Here is a 22,341-nt window from a genome sequence, read left to right on the forward strand (position 1 = left end):
CAGTTCAGTTCAGTCGCTCAGTCATGTCCGACTCTTTGCGACCCCATGAATTGCAGCACGCCAGACCTCCCTGTCCTTCACCAACTCCCGGAGTTGACTCAAACTCATGCCCATCGAGTCAGCGATGCCATCCAGCCATCTCATCCTCTGTCGTCCCCTTCTCCTCCTGCCCCCAATCCCTCCCAGCACCAGGGTCTTTTCCAGTGAGTCAGTTCTTCGCATGAGGTGGCCAAAGTATTGGAGTTTCAGCTTCAGCATCAGTCCTTCCAATGAACACCCAGGACTGATCTCCTTCAGGATGGACTGGTTGGATCTCCTTGCAGTCCAAGGGACTCTCAAGAGTCTTCTCCAACACCACAGTTCAAAAGCATCAATTCTTCGGCTTTTTTTATAGTCCAACTCTCACATCCATACATGACCACTGGAAAAACCATAGCCTTGACTAGACGGACCTTTGTTGGCAAAGTAATGTCTCTACTTTTTAATATGCTGGCTAGGTTGGTCATAACTTTCCTTCCAAGGAGTAAGCGTCTTTTAATTTCATGGCTACAATTACCATCTGCAGTGATTTTGGAGCCCAAAAAAATAAAGTCTGACACTGTTTCCACTGTCTCCCCATCTATTTCCCATGAGGTGATGGGACCAGATGCCATGATCTTAGTTTTCTGAATGTTAAGCTTTAAGCCAACTTTTTCACTCTCCTCTTTCACTTTCATCAAGAGGCTTTTTAGTTCCTCTTCACTCTCTGCCATGAGGGTGGTGTCATCTGCATATCTGAGCTTATTGATATTTCTCCCGGCAGTCTTGATTCTGGCTTGTGCTTCTTCCAGCCCAGTGTTTCTCATGATGTACTCTGCATATAAGTTAAATAAGCAGGGTGACAATATACGGCCTTGACCTACTCCTTTTCTTATTTGGAACCAGTCTGTTGTTCCATGTCCAGTTCTAACTGTTGCTTCCTGACCTGCATACAGGTTTCTCAAGAGGCAGGTCAGGTGGTCTGGTATTCCCATGTCTTTCAGAATTTTCCACAGTTTATTGTGATCCACACAGTCAAAGGCTTTGGCATAGTCAATAAAGCAGAGATAGATGTTTTTCTGGAACTCTCTTGCTTTTTCGATGATCCAGCAGATATTGGCAATTTGATCTCTGGTTCCTCTGTCTTTTCTAAAACCAGCTTGAACATCTGGAAGTTTTTGGTTCACGTATTGCTGAAGCCTGGCTTGGAGAATTTTGAGCATTACTTTACTAGCATGTGATATGAGTGCAATTGTGTGGTAGTTTGAGCATTCTTTGGGATTGCCTTTCTTAGGGATTGGAATGAAAACTGACCTTTTCCAATCCTGTGGCCACTGCTGAGTTCTCCAAATTTGCTGGCATATTGAGTACAGCACTTTCACAGCATCATCTTTCAGGATTTGAAATAGCTCAATTGGAATTCTATCACATCTACTAGCTTGGTTCGTAGTGATGCTTTCTAAGGCCCACTTGACTTTACGTTCCAGGATGTCTGGCTCTAGGTGAGTGATCACACCATTGTGATTATCTGGGTCATGAAGATCTTTTTTGTACAGTTCTTCTGTGTATTCTTGCCACCACTTCTTAATATCTTCTGCTTCTGTTAGGTCCATACCATTTCTGTCCTTTATCGAACCCATCTTTCCCTTGATATCTCTAATTTTCTTGAAGAGAGCGCTAGTCTTTCCCATTCTGTTGTTTTCCTCTATTTCGTTGCATTGATCACTGAGGAAGGCTTTCTTATCTCTCCTGGCTATTCTTTGGAACTCTGCATTCAAATGGGAATATCTTTCCTTTTCTCCTTTGCTTTTTGCTTCTTTTCTTCTCACAGCTATTTGTAAGGCCGCCTCAGACAACCATTTTTGCCTGTTTGCATTTCTTTTCTATGGGGATGGTCTTGATCCCTGTCTGCTGTACAATGTCACGAACCTCCGTCCATAGTTCATCAGGCTCTCTGTCTATCAGATCTAGTCCCTTAAATCTATTTCCCACTTCCACTGTATAGTCATAAGGGATTTGATTTAGGTCATACCTGAATGGTCTAGTGGTTTTCCCTACTTTCTTCAGTTTAAGTCTGAATTTGGCAATAAGGAGTTCATGATCTGAGCCACAGTCAGCTCCCGGTCTTGTTTTTGCTGACTGTATAGAGCTTGTCCATCTTTGGCTGCAAAGAATATAATCAATCTGATTTCAGTGTTGACCATCGGTGTTGACCATCTGGTTAGAAGTGTACAAAACAGGTCTTAATGACCCAAATAACCACAATGGTGTGATCACTCACCTAGAACTGGACATCCTGGAGTGTGAAGTCAAGTGGGCTTTAGGAAGCATCACTATGAACAAAGCTAGTGGAGGTGATGGAATTCTAGCTGAGCTATTTCAAATCCTAAAGGATGATGCTATGAAAGTGCTTCACTCAATATGTTAGCAAATTGGGAAAACTCAGCAGTGGCCACAGGACTGGAAAAGGTAGTTTTCATTCCAATCCCAAAGAAAAGCAATGCCAGAGAATGTTCAAATTACCGAACAATTGTGCTCATATCACGTGCTAGCAAAGTTATACTCAAAATCCTTCAAGCTAGGCTTCAACAGTACATGAACTGAGAACTTCGAGATGTACAAGCTGGGTTTCAAAGAGGCAGAGGAACCAGAGATCAAATTGCCAAGATTCACTGGATCATGGAGAAAGCAAGAGAATTCCAGAAAAATATCTACTTCTGCTTCATTGACAACACTAAAGTCTTTGATTGTGGGGATCATGAAAAACTGTGGAAAATTCTTCAAGAGATGAGAATACCAGACCACCTTACCTGTCTCCTGAGAAACCTGTATGCTGGTCAAGAAGCAATAGTTAGAACCAGACATGGAACAACTGACTGGTTCAAAGTTGGGAAAGGAATATGACAAGGCTGTATATTGTCACTCTGCTTATTTAATTTCTGTGCAGAGTATATCATGTGAAATGCTGGACTGGATGAATCACAAGCTGAAATTAAGATTGCTGGGAGAAATATCAACCTCAGATATGCAGATGATACCAGTCTAATGGCAGAAAGTGAAGAGGAACAAAAGAGCCTTTTGATGAGGGTGAAAGAGGAGAGTGAAAAAGCTGGCTTGAAACTCAACATTCAGAAAACTAAGATCATGGCATCCGGTCCCATCACTTCATGGCAAATAGAAGGGGAAAAAGTGGAAGCAGTGACAGATTTTGTTTTCTTGGGCTCCAAAATCACTGTGGATGGTAACTGCAGCCATGAAATTAAAAGACGCTTTCTGCTTGGAAGGAAAGTATGACAAACCTAGAGAGCGTATTAAAAAGCAGAGACATCGCTTTGTTGCCAAAGTACATATAGTCAAAGCTACAACTTTTCCAGTGGTCATGTACGGATGTGAGAGTTGGGCTATAAAGACTTGAACGCCGAAGAACTGATGCTTTTGCATTATGGTGCTGGAGAACTCTCGAGTCCCTTCGACAGCAGGGAGATCAGAGCAGTCAATCCTAAAGAAGCTCCAATACTTGGGCCACCTGATGCGAAAAGCCAACTCCTTGAAAAAGACCCTGTTGCTGGGAAAGATTGAAGGCAAAAGGAGAAGGGGATGAAAGAGGATGAGATGGTTAGGTAGCATCACTGACTCAGTGGACATGAATTTGAGCAAACTCTGGGAGATAGTGGAGGACAGAGGAGCCTGGGGTGCTGCAGTCCATGGGGTCTGTGAAGAGTTGGACACGATTTAGTGAGTGAACAGCAACAATAAATCCGTAACCATGTGTCCTTTCTCCCTACGCCTTGTGAGAACTGGGCTTTGTGAGGATCTTCTGCCCCACTAATCTTCATTTAATTCCCCTCCCTGCAGCACGTTGTCACCTAGTGCGCCCCCGCTGACAGGCCCTCTGTAAGTCTTCATCTGAGTGACAGCCCTGGAAGATCAAGCTGTGGTCTCGAAAGGGAAGGAGGATCTACAGATTATGTCCTCAGCATGTACAGTCACTCTGCTGGCAGCTCTCAGGGCCGCTTTTATGTTGCCTCAACAAAGAGATGGGCTGCCAAGATGTGTAATGTTCCGTTCAGAATGCTCCAGGCTGGCAGTGGCGGGGATAGGGCAGACACAAGACAGAAGAAAAAATGCCCACCTCAGCCGGCCTGTCTCCTCTTACCCTTAGCTGTGTCTGGCAGTCTTTGTTTGAGAATCTTCCTGTGTTCTTTATGGACTCTTGGAGGTGTCAGCCGAGGAGAGAGGCGGAGGAAAGGGGAGTGTGGGCAAGCTGGCTGGAGGTCAGATCATTTTGCCATAACCAGCAGGCAGTTTCTTTCACAAATCATTGAGCCCTGGGTAGCCATTATCATCCCAACTGCTCCCTATTAACTAGCCAGACTCTTGAGGCCCTGAGAGTAAGAGAAACGGAATTCCTTTTCTTTGAACTCTCACTCTCTGAGTGCTGTTCATAGTGTGTTTGCGTAGCATGCATCGTTAGCAAAGCTTATTGATATACACTGCTGTGTTTCTCACACTGTTTCTTTGAGATTATTGTAACCTGGCCTTGTTAATAAGAAAACAAAAAACACCAAAAAGTTTTCAGTTTAAAAAAAAACAACATAACAAAGGCTCAGAGACATAAATTTGCAGTCTCAAAGATATCAATTGAATGAGATGGGAGCCAGGCTTGTAAAATGGGACTTCTGACTTAAAGTCCTGTGCCTTTTCCATTATAGCATGCTTTTCCAGATACTTAACCAGCTTCCTATAGGATGGGGTACAGTGGGGAGGATAGGGTTCTAGCCAGGTGACCTGTTCTTTGGTGGTAGGAGGCACACAAAACACCTGAGCTTCCTCTGTTGCCTTCTCTGAAGGTCCCATGCTGCTCGCTTCCTCTTACCATCATCTTAGCGACCAATTAGTGACCATATTGCCTTAAAAATCATTGCCGTGAAATCCAAAATCTGTGGGGAAACAATCATTGTAAAGGCATCACTGTGAGGGGAAGTCTGAGAAGGTTAAGAGGACACTCCACCACTCTCCCCAGCTCCGGCTCCGTGCTCACAGCAGGGCAGGCATCCTGCCACTTGCTTCTCCTCATGCAAAGCTGAGGAGAGAGGGAGTAAATGGTGCATTTCCACTAAGGATACCTGGAAAGTTGAAACCTTACAAGTTTCCTCTTTAGGTAAAAGCAGGTTAGGGATCCAGGCCATATTCAGGCCTTCAGAACTGAAATGTTTCTGTCACTAGTAATTTTTTTTTTTAATTTTTTTTTCAGTATTTTTTTCCTTTTTAAAAATTTATTTATTTATTTATTTCCTTTATTTTTATTAGTTGGAAGCTAATTACTTTACAATATTGTAGTGGTTTTTGCCATACATTGACATGAATCAGCCATGGATTTACGTGTGTTCCCCATCCTGATCCCCCCTCCCACCTCCCTCTCCATTCCATCCCTCTGGGTCTTCCCAGTGCACCAGCCCTGAGCACCTGTCTCATGCATCCAACCTTGGGCTGGTGATCTGTTTCACCCTTGATAGCATACTTGTTTCAAGGGTATTCTCTCAGAACATCCCACCCTTGCCTTCTCCCACAGAGTCCAAAGGTCTGTTCTGTACACCTGTGTCTCTTTTTCTGTTTTGCATATAGGGTTATCGTTACCATCTTTTTAAATTCCATATATATGCGTTAGTATACTGTATTGGTTCACTAGTAATTTTTCACCACTAGAAGGGTTTCAGGTGATTCTGAGGTAATGTGTTTTGGGCATCTTAGAGTTTCTAACCTTGAAACAGTCTTTGAAAATCTGTTCTTTCCAGCTGGGACACCAGTGACATACCTGATCCAGGGGAGTGACCAGACCTAATCTGCTCCAATTGGAGCAGAGTTTCAGAAATATTTGATTAATTTTTAAACCAAGGATTATGCATTCATCATAGAAAAATCCAATAAAATACAGCAAAATTCCACCACTCCAAAATTACTACTGTTAACATTTTTAAAAATGTATACTGTATGTATAAGTGTAAACATATATCTATACACACACATGCCTGAACCCTATTAATGTTTTTATTAAGGATACTATTTTGCCCATATAACCCCTTTGCTCAGTCACTTCAGTTGTGTATGCTCTTTGTGACCCCGTGGACTGTAGCCTGCCAGGCTCCTCTGTCCATGGGATTCTCCAGGCAAGATTACTCAAGTGGGTTGCCATGCCCTCCTCCAGGGGATCTTCCCAATCCAGGGATCAAACCCACATCTCCTGCATTACAGGAGGATTCTTTACTGCTGAGCCACTGGGGAAGCCCATATAACCACTTAATACATTTTATTTTTTCCCATGTCAATATATAAATTTCTACTTCACCATTTTTAATGGTGCCATGTTATTCCATCATATAGAGTACCATAATTTGCTTATTTTAAATGGAAATATTTAGCTTGTACAAGGAAATACACAGAAGAATTACCATAGTTTGTTTAATCTCTACCACCTTGAGAATTCCCTTCCCTGGAAGCATATAGTAATTTCAGTAACTAATATTTGAATTTCACTTTATAGTTTACAGTGAGCTTGCACATACATTATTTCATTTGATCCTCACTACTATCCTAAGGTTGGTATCAAGATTATCATTTTCCTCAATTTATGGATGAACTGAAAAAATTCTCAAAGAGGTTAATGATTTATCCAGTGTCCTGAATCCAGTTAATGTCATACGGATGACTCGCTCCAGAGACAGGCACGACTCCTGGGGCAGGACAGACCTCCGCTGCAGAGAGTCAGGACCAAAGGAGTGGCCCTGGCATGCCCCTCTCTCCCCCACGCCCTGCTCACTTCAGCTTGTATTATGTGTGTTGACAGTATTTGTTTCATGACTGTCTCCCTTATGACCCTGTGTGCTTTCTGAGCGCAGACTTGTGTCTTCATTTCTCTCTCTGTGTGTTGCCCACCACAAGGCTTGGTACACAATAAATGTTCAGTTAATATTTGCTGGGTTAGTGTGTAAGTGAGTGAAGGAAGGAAGGAAGGAAAGAAAGATGTAAAGATAAATTGCAGAGGCTGGATTTTGATAGCTTGCTTTCTCGATGCCTCTGTTTTCAATTCAGACATTTCAGTGAGAACCCATCTTGGTGTTTTTGAGTTTTTATACTTCTGCAGGTTTTGGTCACCAGTACAAAGTTCACACATTGATGCATAGAAAAGCATATTCAAAACCAAGGGCAGAGAGAAACCTGTTTGCATACTAGATCCTTTTGCCTTTTCTGTGTCTCCCACCCAGCCCCAACTGGAATGAACCAGGCTGTCCTTAAAGGCTCTTCCCAAGTTCCTTTTATGATATCCCTCATTTGCAACTGCTTTATATTTATGATATATCTCATTTTGAACTGCTTGTAAAAACAACTGCTTGGCTTAGCAGCTATAGCATAGTTTATGAGAGCTATTTGAAATGCAATTATTGTTGACTGTAAAAGCTGGGTAGCAAAATTAGAAGAAATTTTGAAACAAAAATCATTCAAATTCCATCACCTAACAAGGCAACTGTTTTTATCTTTTCATAATCCCCTTGAAGTCTTGTCCATGTGCACACATTCATTTTCCTCATCATTGTTACAAGGGAGCATGCAGCATTGTTCTTTGCTTTTTCCACTTAACATTATTGCAAGAACCTGTTTTTCCCTGTTTTTCTGCGTAGTCTTTGTAATAATCTTTTTAATGACTGCATAATCCCCTATTGAGTTGATGTACTGAAATGTACTTATACAACCCCCAGTGTTTGCCATTGAAGATGTTTCTGATCTTCCACTAATCCATAATCCTGCAGTGAAGACTGTCAGGCGTAGAACTTCTGAGGATTTCCTTAGAAGACACTCCCCTGAGCAGGACTGCAGGGCCTGAGCAGCACCGGGAGTGAGGCTGTCTCGCCACTCCTCCAGAGACTGTTCCCATTTATGTCCAGCAGTTGATGGGTTTACTAGTTTCAGGGCCACCTTGCTGGTACAGGGTGTTGTTTAAATTTTTTGTTTGCTAATTTAGTAGAAGTAAAATGATACTTCAGAGTTGCTTTATTTTACATTTCTTTGATTATTAAAAGAAATTAACATTTTCCCCTATGGTTACTCTTTATATTTCCTTGGATATGAGTTGTCTGCCTATTTCAGTAAATTAAGGTCTTGATTTTTTTTTTAATCAAACCCAGTTAAATCTTTACACACAATAGCTATTGAATTTTTTGTATATGATTTATATATTTCCCAGTATTGTGTTTGCCTCTTAATTTTAGGCATCTATTTGTAGTATAAAACTTACTATTTTTGTAACCAAATCTGTCAGTGTTTTTTGTGTGTATGTGTGTTTTTTTTTTTTTTTTTTCTGTTGCTTTGAAGCTTAGAAAGCTATTCCCCCTCTGGAAAGCTGATAAATATTTAATTCTACCTTCTGTTATTTTAAATTCTTTAATTCATCTGGATTGTATTGGAGTATAAATTGAGTTGCAAATTACATTTTATTGCTAATCAGTCATTCCAACCCTTTTCTTTTGTGCTCTTTCTCAGGAATCATACACCAGATGAAAGGTGATTATGACACTGCGCTGAAACTCCACAAGACCCACTTGTGCATCGCCCAGGAGCTGAGCGACTACGCCGCCCAGGGCCGCGCCTATGGAAATATGGGCAATGCCTACAATGCTCTGGGCATGTACGACCAGGCGGTCAAGTACCACCGGCAGGAGCTACAGATCTCCATGGAAGTGAACGACCGTGCCTCGCAGGCGTCCACGCACGGGAACCTCGCTGTGGCCTACCAGGCCCTGGGCGCCCACGACCGCGCCCTGCAGCACTATCAGAACCACTTGAACATCGCCCGGGAGCTGCGAGACATCCAGAGCGAGGCGCGGGCTCTCAGCAACCTGGGCAACTTCCACTGCTCTCGAGGGGAGTACGTCCAGGCTGCCCCCTATTACGAACAGTACCTCCGACTTGCTCCTGACCTTCAAGACATGGAGGGAGAAGGAAAGGTCTGCCACAACCTCGGCTACGCCCATTACTGCCTTGGAAATTACCAGGAGGCAGTAAAGTACTATGAGCAGGATCTGGCCCTGGCCAAAGACCTTCATGACAAATTGAGTCAAGCAAAAGCTTACTGCAACTTGGGCTTAGCGTTCAAGGCTCTGCTGAATTTCAGCAAAGCTGAAGAGTGTCAAAAGTACCTACTGTCCCTAGCCCAGTCCCTGAATAATTCCCAGGCTAAATTTAGAGCCCTGGGGAACCTGGGCGATATATTTATCTGTAAAAAAGATATCAATGGTGCAATAAAATTCTATGAGCAGCAGCTGGGCTTGGCTCACCACGTGAAGGACAGGAGACTGGAGGCCAGTGCCTATGCAGCCCTGGGCACCGCATACCGAATGATCCAGAAACACGACAAGGCCTTGGGTTATCACACACAGGAGCTGGAGGTATATCAGGAGCTGAGTGACCTGCCGGGAGAGTGCAGAGCTCATGGGCACCTGGCCGCAGTCTACATGGCCCTGGGGAAGTACACAATGGCTTTCAAGTGTTACGAAGAGCAGCTGGACCTAGGGCAGAAGCTGAAGGACCCCAGTCTCGAAGCCCAGGTCTATGGCAACATGGGCATCACAAAAATGAACATGAACGTGATGGAAGAAGCCATCGGCTACTTCGAGCAGCAGCTGGCCATGCTGCAGCAGCTGAGTGGGAACGAGTCTGTGCTCGACAGGGGCCGGGCCTACGGCAACCTGGGGGATTGCTACGAGGCCCTGGGCGACTACGAGGAAGCTATCAAGTACTATGAACAGTACTTATCTGTTGCCCAGAGTCTGAATCGAATGCAAGACCAAGCCAAGGCTTACCGAGGCCTGGGAAATGGACACAGGTAAAAACGACAGAGGACAAGTGTGGTTAGCAAACCTGCACCAGGGGCAGCTGTTGTGTCCACATGGCAGCCCACTGACCGCAGAGCAGCTCCGTACACTGCTCATTGGCTTCCTCCGGTGATCCTGTGAGTGTAGCCGGGGTGTTTCTACCCTCGCGTCACGGAGGAAGAAACTAAGGCCCAGAGTGTATGTCCAAGATTACACAGCTTAAAAGGGACAGCTGAGAGTTTAATGCAGGACTCTCTGACTCCAAATGCAGTGCCTTTTTGACTATATCACAATGAGCAGACTAAAAGAGAAAACAGGAAGGTGAAAGATGAATGAATTGATCTAACTTATCTTTTCTGATTTCCCCTCACATTATATGAATGTGTTCATTAATATAACATCTCTACCCACTGGTTACTTGGACCCCATATTATTGCTTTTAGGGAAAGCCACCTCAAAAGATGGGGAGTGAACGAGCATATACTATCATCATGCTAGGCACTTTGTGTAGATATCTTGTTTAATATTTATTGTAGTTGTGTATTAGTCTACATTTGTCATCATTGGCTACGGGATATGGGATTTATCAGCGTCCAGAAACTGAAGCTCAGGGAAGGGAATCCATGTGTCCTACACAACTGGTTTGGTCTGCTGCCGGAGTCCACGCCCTTCTCCCTCTTACTGTGTCATCTCTCAGCAGCACAACAAGACCCACTGTCGACCAAGGCGCTGCTTTCCTCCTGGGTGTGGGGAACCCAAGAGGGTGTCTGTGTCTGCAGAATATATGGCCTCTCCAGACAGGCAGGGGATTAGGGCTCCTGGAGAGGAGGAAGGGCAAGGGTCAGACTAAATCATCACCCACAGAGTGCTCTGAGAAGCTCAGGGTGAAAGATTTATCGCCATTGTAAAGTGATTTCAAAAACATAGTCTGTGCGGTAGTGGAAATTGGGAAGCCCAAAGAACCAAACAGTTCACTTGCTATCATTGTGCCTATTAATATATTTTATGTTTCCTCTGGGGTGTATATCCCATTGAATCTCAGGCTCTTGGGAAGGTCACTAAGGGATGACTCTTGAATTGCTTTCCAGATTATGAAATTCCCCTGCATCTCACTCTAAGGGCACATGATAGATTTTAGCTAGAAGAGGAGTTAAGAGCTTCTATAGTAAGTGACAGTGACAAATGCTTTTCATTTTCTCAGGGGCTTTAGCATGTCTGCACCTGCACAAAATAATATCATTGCTTTTCTGTCTACATCCCCACAGGGCAATGGGGAGCTTGCAGCAAGCCCTGGTGTGCTTTGAAAAGAGGCTTGTGGTCGCCCACGAGCTCGGGGAGGCCTTTAATAAAGCCCAGGCCTACGGCGAGCTGGGAAGTCTGCACAGCCAATTAGGGAATTATGAACAAGCCATTTCCTGCCTTGAACGCCAGCTGAACATTGCTAGAGAGATGAAGGACCGAGCTCTGGAAAGTGACGCAGCCTGTGGCCTGGGGGGTGTGTACCAGCAGATGGGGGAGTACGATACAGCCCTGCAGTACCACCAGCTGGATCTGCAGATTGCCGAGGAGACCAACAACCCCACGTGCCAGGGCCGGGCCTACGGGAACCTGGGCCTGACCTACGAGTCCCTGGGCACCTTTGAGAGAGCTGTGGTCTATCAGGAACAGCACTTGAGCATCGCTGCACAGATGAACGACTTGGTGGCCAAGACGGTGTCTTACAGCAGCCTCGGAAGGACGCATCATGCTCTGCAGAACTACTCCCAGGCAGTCATGTACTTGCAGGAAGGTAAGTGGAAAGGTCTGTGCAGCTTCTCGGTCTACTCTGAGACTGAGCTCACAGTCTGCCCAGGAGGAAATGCACTCATGTGAGTGACCATCTTGACCTGGAGTGAGGATTCAGAGGCTACATCATCAATTCAACTCCAAAACCATGGTGTCCTCCCGTGGGTGCTCCTTGAGAGTTCACAGTTCTTTCCGCTCTCCTGGATGCATCACCCAGCTTGTCTCACTATGCTAGCCAGCTGTCCAGGGGGCTGACACCCTCCTTGCCTTTCAGAACCCTCCACTGAATGAAAAACACCTTCTCCACAAGATGAAGTTAGATCTAAGCACGTACAGGTTAATGCTCTGCATCAGGAGATGCGCAGTGGTTCCGAGCCCGTTGTCTGCTAGACAATACCTGAGCTGCATCAGCACTGTGCAGAAGTCCATTTCAAGGTGGTGCCAGGGTCTAATCCAGTAGCATCCGTCTGAGGGTCGCTCAAGCCGTCAGCCAGGTTTCCCGGCATTGGTTACCCCCGGGGCTGGGCTGGAGCCACAGTGCGGTCGCTTCCGGCCGGCCCGGAAAGTGCCTGCTTCCCTCACTTCCCTGGCTCTGTTCCCTCTCTGGCAGAGACTCCGTGTGGCTACCTGCACATAGGTGAGCCTGCAGTGCTTCCTCCCTCACCACGCAGAAGCCCTGCGGCAGTGTGTTTGCCCTCCACTCCGGAAACCCTCCTGGAAAGCACTTCTCACAGGGCCATGGTGTGTTACCACCTGGGAGGGGGCACAGCAGACACAGTGTTCTTGGCTCTTGAGTAAAAGGAAAGGGGTACTGATTTCCAGCAAAAATGCTCATGTGTGGTTTCCAGAAAACTTCCCATACATAGTTTATCTAATTGGATTTAATTCTCTTAGTAACCCTGAGAGGTGTATCTTTTCATTCTCATTGGCAGCTAAGTGACCTGAGGCTCAGAGTGCAGTGGCTTGATCCTGACCTCATGGTCAGTCAGTGGTGGCGTGGGGCTCAGCCCAGGTTTCTTGATCCCAGGAACAGCACAAGACTCCACGCAGCCCCCTAGAACAGAGCCAGGCTGGCGCAGTCGCGTCCACGATCACTCCTGAGCCCCAGCTGGGAGGCAGCACATGGAGTGGAGAACGGGCCAGTGGCTGATGGTCAGGGTGGTCCTCTGCACAGACCAGGTCTTGCCCTGGCCTGCCCAGGCTGAGAGGTTACTGGGAGGCTGAAAGCCACTCCCCAGACATAATTTGACTCCCACTCAATGGGAGCTCTGCCTCAATGCGTGAAATATGAGAGTTGGCTTTTGGTTTCCTGAAACTAGACTGTGGTAAAATTCTAACAGACTGGGGGCAGTTTTCAGTTGAATATGTGAAAACTATTAAACTCAGACCTAGCGTATGACAACCTTTCAGCTGTGTTCTTTGGTTTTTTCTGAAATATTATTTCCATGAAGCAGCTGCTTTGCCTGAGATATTGTAACATAATTCTATATTTATGGAAGGCTGTTTTTTTTTTATTGTTGTAATTTTAAGTCTTGCAGAGATCTAAATTCTTATTGTGGCGTCTCCACGGTGTCTTTTTAGTGGATGTGATCTACCCCAGAGCCTGATGTTCCCCTTGGGCCCATCCAGACGCCTCTTCACATGAGTTGTTATAGGTGCAGGACCCCTATTGGGCATTTTCTGAGTGCTTTGAGTTGGGTCTTCAGACTCTTGCAGAGAGGGAACAGTTCAGTTGGAAACCACTTTAGTTCTCTTTCCTGACTTTCAGAAGGGGCTGTGCACTAGCATCACACCGCCCATGTGTAATAGAATCTCATAGGTGGGCCTGGTCAGAGTCCTTTGAACAAGCTCTGTGGGTCGTATAGTTACCCTTGATTGAAACCACTGGTCTTATCCAGTTTTTTCTCTTTTTGCAAATAAAGCAAGGGAGCTAGAGCCAACTCGGCTCCAGGAGAGCCGGATGGCTGGGTCAGATCCTCAGAGCAGAAGCAGGTGGAAACTGGGACAGCACAGATGTCGTGGCTGCCGTGTTTGCTCTTCACTGTTGAACCTCTGACCATGGGGCCAGCGAGGGTCCCCACTATGGGATCCAGCGGGGAGCATGGTCAAGTCGCTGCTTGCACAGAGCATACCTTCTGGAGGGCTGCCAGAGGGACTTCCAGCTCGGAGGCCCAGGCCCAGCAAGGAGAGCAATCCTGAAGAGTGAATAGAGTTAGCTGGTTGGAGGTTAAACAACAGCCTCCTCCTGGTTTTCACCCAAGAACCATTTCTTCTATTTCTGTTCCTACTCTATGAAGTATTTTAAAATGTGAATAATTTTCAAGTACATATTGTTTTTGTTACCCAGTGACATGATTTAAATGTAAAATGCTGTTGCTAAGTTTTCTGAGTTATGTGCGTTTTGAGATACATGATATTTTATGGAACTTGAACCCGAGTCTCACTTTTATTAGCTTCTCAGCTGACTCGATTCTTTTCCAGAAGTCTGAAACTGAGTGGGCCCAGCATGCTCAGAGGTAGGTTCCCATTCACCCTGAATTAGATTATAAAGAGGAAGTCCTTCCTTGTGTGTACAGTTGTAGCATGGGGGCCTTCCTGCCGTCTCGGCACAAGCTGACTTCTCAGTACAGAGAGCAGGGTAACGAGGGCAGAGTGATGCTGAGAACTGCTTAGTGACCCACACAATAAAAGGTTGCCTTCAGATTTGACTCGCTCAAAGCCCTGGAGGTTGCCAGTGTCCTGAAATCCAGAAGCTTGCTGTGAGTAAGTGACCCAAACTGCCGGTGCCTATCCGAAGGCCAGTAGAATGAGGATAGTCTCATCTAAGGCTTTTGACTCACAAAAGCACTTGTTCTGCATCCCCACTGAGGCACATCAAAGTCTCAGCCTTAAAGGAAAAGCAGATCGGATGTGAAATGTGTCAGTGGCATCAGTAACAGAAGGCAGGGTCAGGCAGTGCGAGCATTCTGCTTCCAGGACATCTGATGTGTCTCCCGTCGATGCTGGTTGGATGCTGTGCACAGGTGATAGGAGAGATCTGAGCTGGGCTTCTGTACTTGATTGTGGAGCTGTCAGAAACACTACTGCCAGCCAGAGAATTGGGTTCGATACATTTATAGGCCTGGGGTTTTCATTCGCAAAGCTAGGGATTTCACAGTGGGGAAGGCAGCCAGTTGGGTTCTATTTGCTTCGGTGTTTCTGCCTGCCCTGCAAGCCGGTCTCCTGCTGATAGCCATCGCCTGAGCTTTTGCAGGGGCATCTTGGAGTGACCTGGAAAGGTTGCTGCTAACACAGAATTTGCAAAGAATGCTTACTCTGCCTTGGCCGAGTCTGCTTGTGTCCTGCATTTTATCTCACTGTGTTGCTGACAATCTTTATATCCACCTGAGGCAGAATTACCCTCTAGAACTCCTTGGCAGGGTGGAATTGTCTGTCTTCTATACATCCTCAAGATTTCTCTCTCTGAATTCAGGTTTAAGGTTAGCAGAGCAGCTGGGCCGAAGAGAAGATGAAGCCAAAATTCGCCATGGTCTTGGCCTCTCCCTCTGGGCGAGCGGGAATCTGGAGGAGGCCCAACATCAGGTGAGCAGGAGAACCCTTTTCTGAGTAGATTTTGTTTCTAGAAGCATGGAAGATCTTGAGATTACTATCCTAACAGTGATGACATTTATCAGAAGGTGTTGACTTGTGCTCCTGAGATGAGGCACAAGATATCCAGCCTTTATCAGCCCAGACACGTTGAACCATAGTAAAGACTTGTTCACTTGTGTGATAGATTTCTCAATAATTTCTTTGGAATTCTTGTATTATGTGCTGCTGTTCCTCATAAAACCTTAATATGACATTACATACATTTTTTGACAGAAGTAATCCAAGAATTTGTAATTATTGGATTTACTGTCTTTGTAGGTTTCTAATTATATCATTAGATGCCTCTTTCCCTTCTCCCTCTCCCTCTCCCTCTCTTTCTCTCTCTCTCTCTCTCTCTCTCTCACACACACACACACACACACACACACACACACACACAGAGTTCATGTTTCTGCATATGTTCAACCAAGAGTTGAAGAGAAATGTTCTCTCAGGCTGACTCTGGAAATTAGAAAGATCCCTGGAGTCGTCTCTAGTCAAAGATCCCTCTGTTGGGTTGCAAGAGTTGTGAGATGGCTTCAAAAATCACGTGCTCAGCCGCTGAGGCAGCCGTTAGCATGGAGGGCGCTGTGCTAGCAAAGGGGCCCAGGATTGGTGAATCCAGGCTCCCATCAGAGGTGCTGCTGGGATTGAGGACATGATGTGCCTGAACTTGTGCCATAGCATCCTGGGATGTTACGGCATTTTACAATTTAAAGAATTAATCCTCTGGTTTCCTGGTTTCAGATATGAAAGTTTTTATTGATACAGTGATTTATAGTTTTCAAAGTACTTTCACTGACTGAGTGTATTCCTCAGTGACCCTGTGAGCTAGAGTGATAGCCATCCCTTTATAGATAAGAAGCCGAGGCTCCGAATCTTGCTGAAAGTCCCCCAGCAAATTCGTGGCAGGGTCACGAGGGAGTACGTTCCTCTCTCCTGGTCTCAGTCCCTTAGTCTTAGAATGCTGTTCTTTACATTTGCATGAATTTAAATTTTGATACTGTTTCCACCTATAGGTATCGGAGAAAAGCCTCATGGTCCCGGAGAAAAGGGACCTATAGGTCACGGAGAAAAGCCATGAGAGCAGCAGGACAGTGTCTCCTCAGGAGCACTGCGTGTCTGGTGTCAGGGCGTCCATGTGCGTGGACACGGTTCTCGGAGCACGGCTGTGCGGAGCAACATCTGGTTCAGAACAGCCTGCACAAAGCCCCCTCCTCCTCCTGAGAGCACAGCTGTCCTCACAGCTCACCCTCTCCCCCCACGCCCCCTGCCTCAGGCGTCTCCAGCCTGCCCCCCCCACCCCCCACCCGCTCCCATCCCAGCCCTTCTGCACTGTGAGGCGTGGGGTGGTGAATTACAGTGGCTTGATGACAAGAGCAGAGGCTTTTCGTTTGTTTTAATCAAAATCAGGACTTGATTGCATTAATAGCTGATCTTTTTTCACAACTTTCAGACTATGAGTCTATTACCCCTGTCTTTTAGATGCCCTTGTCTGTCAAAAATTGATTACACAAACTGTAATTTACCAAGTATGATCAAACTGATGCCTTTTCAGGTCTGGAAATGGAGACTCTGAAAACAACTTTTCCATGGTATACCAAGATGTGAGCAGCAGTGGTCTCTAGTCGGGGAACGGCTGTCCTGTAGTTTCTGGCAGATGGATAATGTTGTCTTCCCTCCCTTGCAGCTCTACCGGGCATCAGCCTTGTTTGAGACAATCCGACACGAAGCGCAGCTGAGCACGGACTACAAGCTCTCCCTCTTCGACCTGCAGACGTCCTCCTACCAGGCCTTGCAGCGAGTACTCGTCAGCCTCGGTGAGAGCGAGCAGTGGGGTTTCCACCCCGAGTGTGCACCCCATGTCTGAGTCGTTTAGTGAGCACCGTGATGAAATACAATTTGTTGTCATGGCAGAACTGAAGCCACAACCACAGCCTTGCCTTCAAAAATTTATTCATACATCCAACAAATGTTGTGCCATGTGCTGGTCAAGAAGGCCCAGCTCCTGACCTCTGGAAGCTCTTAGTTCGTCAGCAGATGAAAGTTGGGGGTCCAGTAGGGTGTGATTTGGTTGTGGAAACAAAGAGGCTTGGCAGGCAGACGCAGGAGCCAGAGGAGGTGCCCTGGAGACAGGGTACCTGAAGCAGGTGCTCCCACCAGGTTCCCTCTGCCCACGGTACGTGGGGGCAGGCGCCTGAGAAGTCACTGGCCTCTTCCCTGGTTCATTGCCACACATCCTTTAATGCTGCCGTCTAGTAAACATGTGTACTGTCTGCCCCGTGGCCGTGACACTGTCAGTGACAACTCTCCCGGGCCGGGGTGCCCCTTACCTGGCCTAACTGTGGCAGCCACCTGATTCCAGCTCTGCCTCTCCTCAGGCCTGCCCGTCTCTGCGGACCATTTCCCGCAGCCCAGAAGCTGGGTTAAGTAGGTGTCCGCTGGAATTAACAATGTCTTTGAAGTTGGTTGTTAAGGCCTCACCAATAACCTATCCTTAGCTTTATATATATATGAATGCTCAAACTTCCCCTTAAAAATGTGTCTATTAACTGTGCTCATTGCCTGGGATTGCAATTTATTATCTGTTATAATCACAGTGTTAAGTCTGTCTAGCACTTTGGGGCCAGTTTTCCAGTGTGTACAGAAATCGTCCCTGCTGTTCCAGCTAATAACTTAATAGAGGAAGAGGAGACATTTGCATACACACATGTAAATCCCCGCTTGTCTGCTGATACACGGCCTGCAGGAAGTGGGGCATCCTCGCAGTGCTGTTGGAGTTGAGGCATCTGGTCTCCTGCCTCTGCCCACTCTCTCTTCGGACCTTCGTTCTAGCAGCTCTTCCGTTTGTACATTTACGATTGCAAGTAAATCCTCTGCATTGTGTTTCTTCTAACAGTCTTCATTTGAAAGGATGTTGCTGTGTCTTTTGTGCTCTCATTATTGTGCATTAGCTTTTAAACTAGATTACAGACTAGTTTCTTAGACAAAGTGGGTTTAGAGGTTGGATCAAAAGACTGAGGAAAAACTGGAAAGAGAAAAGCAATTTCAAAGAATTAGAGACCTCGGAGGTTTGAACCCTTTGCCTGTGGGAACTAGAAGAGACAAGAAGCAAGTTTATGGGACACCAGAATGGAATAAGGTATAAGCTCCAGCGATTATAATGTCACTTACATATGCACCGTGCTTTGAATGCTGCCTACCAGGCATCTCCATGTGTAGGGCCTCATTTAGTTGTTGAGATAGGCAGGACAGCTGTCAGGAGTCCTTGTTTCAAGTGACGGAGGAAAAGGCACTCTAGCAGATGGACCAGCATGTGTAAGAACACAGAGGTATAATTTGGTGTGAAATGTGGCAACGGGACTGGTCAATGTGATGCACGGAGGAGCTACATCAAGGAGAAATAGAAAGATGGTCAGAAGCCATGTCCCAGAGGGATCAGCTGTCACGACCAAATCAGAACCAAGCTGAGCAGGAAAGTGAGAGGGTAACCAGAGAGCAGAACATCAGGTTCAGTAAGCCAAGGGGATGGGGTCAGAAGCCAGAAGGCCTGGAGCAGCTTGGGTTGAGGAGGGAGAGTAGGCAAGGCTAGGATGGATGCTGTCAGCAGCTCTCCTGAGGTAGCTGCCAGACAGGGAAGCCCAGCAGCTTTCAGGAGTGCGGGATCTGAACCCGGGGGCTTTGAGAAGCGTGGTCACTGCATGCGGCCTCTGAGGCAGTCTGACTGAGAGTCTGCCACGTGTTGGCGTGCAGAGGCCATGGGGCTTCCGCCTGCCCAGGATCTCTGGACCTGGAGGCCCTCTCTGATAAGCACACTCCCTGTGGACTCCCAGCCTATCCCTTTGTCTCCTAGGCCATCATGATGAAGCTCTGGCCGTGGCGGAAAGAGGACGGACAAGGGCGTTTGCAGATCTCCTGGTAGAACGACAAACAGGACAGCAGGACTCTGACCCCTACTCCCCGGTCACTGTTGATCAGATCTTAGAGATGGTTAACGGCCAGAGGGGACTAGTGCTTTACTACTCCCTGGCGGCGGGCTACCTCTACAGCTGGCTGCTGGCTCCTGGGGCAGGTAAGATCTCTTTCCTTGGGAACAGGGCAATTAAAACAGCAGACTGTGAAAGTCTAATGAACAGAGGTGGGAGAGGTGCATTACCATAGATCAGATCCAGGAGCTAATGTTGGCTTTCAGTGAAACGTCAACCTCAGTGGGTAGCTGGTGGTGGGGCATTCAATTAATAAGACAGCCCAGCTTTTTCATTCCCCCAAGAAATCACAGCTTCTCGCTGGTGAATGTGGAAGCATTTATCAAGGAAGACTAAGAACAGGAGGATTAATGTCACCAGCAGCCCTATTTTTAGGCAACTGTTGTTCACTAGCTAATAAAGCGATAACTGTTAAGTCCTAATGAGTTCTTTCTCGATATGATTTAATAATTGTGACCCTTTGTTGTGGTCCAGTTAAAGAGACTGAAATGGTGATGGCAACTCTTATCACAGTATATCAATGAAGTCTCATGCTTGAAATTTCTGAGTTTAGCAAAACCCATTTTTAACCAGTTCATTTGTTAATCTGTTTCAGAAATAAAAATCCACTTTGATTAAATCAGGATTAAATGTTCAGGCTTCACTAAGTACAGAACCACTAATTAGCTGTTAGGGCCATATTTTTTGCATAATAAAATGCTGATGGTTTTACCATGTTGGAGACACACCAGATCCAATTAGAGTTTATTGACTGGGGAAGTGGATCTTATAATTGGGAATCTTGAAGAATGGGCTTCTTGGATATCTGTAAGCCAGTTTCAAAAAGTTCAACTGCCAAGGCGAACTGACAAGCTTTTCTTGATTACCTCTCTATCCCTTTAATTTAAAAAATGATTGCTGGATGATAGCTCTGAGGTACTTCTTGGGTTCTGATTACATTCTGAGAATGCCTATACATTCCATGCCTCAGCAGGATTACTCTTTGTAATTTTCCCCTTAATCCCACATTTCCATAGGCTTCCCATAAAGAACATTCTTGCCTCTGACCTTTATATGCTAATGGTTTTGAGTTGTGATGTCTGTGGTGACTTGGTGAGTGTCAGACACAGTGGGCTGAATCTCTGTATCCCAGCCCCCGGCGGGCCCTGGTGCTCAGGAGGATACAGCTGATGATGGAGGCATCGAGCACGTTCTCTCTCTCCGTGGTGGTTATGTTTTGGGGACATGATTTGACAGGTGGCATATCCAAATCCCTGTAATAATGAGTCATGTATAATGAGGCTCCTATTGTTTCTCTTTCCGTTTCTCTTTGCTCTTAATTAGACTCTGAAGCTTTCACTGGGGCTTTAATCCAATCAGAGAGGACCAGCATTTTCTAGGGCTGACACACCTCATTACCATTTGAGAATATGTCCTGTGTTTATTGCCAGAAAACCACTGCAGACTGCCTCGGTTTCATACAGCCATCATTTTTTGCTCCTTTAATCCATTAATGACCATTGACCAGTTGGTCTTATTTAAAGATGGTTTAAAATGTTTTTATCTGGCCTTAATGCTGTGTATTTATTTTGCTTTGCTTTTGTGAAAGGTCTATATTTGGCTAGCTACAGTTTTTGTCAGGAGTTCAGCTTCTGGGGAGAATATACCTTTGGCATGCGCACGCACCATTCCTCAAAGGGAACTTTCCCTGGTTGCTGCTTCTGAGATGCATCTGTTTTAAAATATGTGAACTAGCTATCAGTCCCGGAGCTTCTGAATATATATCATCAAAAGCAAAAGTCCTGTCTTGAATTCCTTGTTTTCATGCACCAAACCTGATAGTGAAAATTGTAAAAATGGTACCGATTAGAATTCTGAAAGACCTAGGATTTCTTCCCATGATTTGGAGGACAACACGCTTGTCATCTTTGACCTTTTGGTCACGTAGCTTTGACCTTGTTGCCCCTTGCCCTCCACCTTCCCTTCCCCCTATACCCCTGTCAGATGTAATGTTGGTTGTGCTTGTCTTATTTTAGGAATTCTGAAGTTTCATGAACACTACCTGGGAGACACCACGGTAGAAAACTCCAGTGACTTCCAGACAGGCAGCAGCACAGCCCTTCCATCAGCCGCGAGCTCGGCCCTGGAGCAGCACGTTGCCAGCGTGCGGGAGGCCCTGGGTGTGGACTCCTGCTACTCGAGGTAAGGAGGGCGGCGCTCCTGGGCCTGCCTTCAGGGACGGGGGTTTCCGTTTGTCTCTTCCTTTACAAACATCTTACTTGCAGAAATCTTCTGAAATCCACACACTTGTGCTCAGTCTCTTCACAGTTGCTGTAGCAGAAGCCAATATGTGTCTCTGGAGTACAAACCCCTTAGCAGATTGTCTTTATTCTTTTCAGTAATTTCCTTTCAGACAGGGAAGGGCCTCATCAGACATGCCCATTTTCTAAGATGGGTTTGTAGAATGTTTAAACATAAACATGACTTTGAATTTAATATATTAGCTAATTAAAATTGAGATGCTTCTTTGGTTATAAACAGATTCATAATGAGTTTGTACTACAACTGAACGCCTGTTTGAGAATTTATCACCAGTGACAGGATCTGTGCGTTGGGAGGCTGAGGTGAAGGAAGTTGAACTTCCAATATCAAGGATAGGGAAGAAAAGTGCTGTTTTTTGCAAATATTGTAGAAGTTATATACTCATGGAAATGTTTAATCATAATTGACTATTTTATATATAGAAATATATGTATATATAAAAATATATATTTTATATATAGAAAGTAATTTCCATAAGGACCCTGTTTCTGGGAAGATGGAAGGAAGCAAGTCCCTGAGAGCTGGGTCATAGCCAGATTTCCCAGACGTCTCAGTCCTCCGTCCTGTGATTAACAAATGTTGAGAAGATCTGTGTCAGAGAATCTGCTGTGTGAGCTGGTGTCAGGTCCCTGGGACATCTGCTTTCCTCTTGAATGATTTTATTTGTAATCATGAAAATCCTAAGATGTGGCAGTGATTTCTTTAGAGATAGGTGCTTAACTCAGACTCCCGAGTGTACGGTAGTCATTGCCAGC

General features: G+C 45.7%; 1 protein-coding gene across 8 annotated transcripts in view; it reads left to right on the plus strand.

Moving 5' to 3' along the window:
• The window catches only part of TTC28 (tetratricopeptide repeat domain 28), a 570,331-nt gene that overhangs the window by 466,917 nt on the left and 81,073 nt on the right, over positions 1-22,341 (plus strand). For all 8 annotated transcript variants that reach the window (XM_043437597.1, XM_043437608.1, XM_043437613.1 and 5 more), the window contains 6 exons: positions 8,554-9,895; positions 11,150-11,673; positions 15,142-15,251; positions 16,990-17,119; positions 19,153-19,371; positions 21,301-21,466. In XM_043437597.1, the coding sequence (XP_043293532.1) occupies positions 8,554-9,895; positions 11,150-11,673; positions 15,142-15,251; positions 16,990-17,119; positions 19,153-19,371; positions 21,301-21,466 (2,491 nt within the window). The remainder of the gene's footprint in view (positions 1-8,553; positions 9,896-11,149; positions 11,674-15,141; positions 15,252-16,989; positions 17,120-19,152; positions 19,372-21,300; positions 21,467-22,341) is intronic.

Source organism: Cervus canadensis, chromosome 1 (assembly GCF_019320065.1).
Source record: "Cervus canadensis isolate Bull #8, Minnesota chromosome 1, ASM1932006v1, whole genome shotgun sequence".
In the NCBI taxonomy this organism is placed as follows: Eukaryota; Metazoa; Chordata; class Mammalia; order Artiodactyla; family Cervidae; genus Cervus; species Cervus canadensis.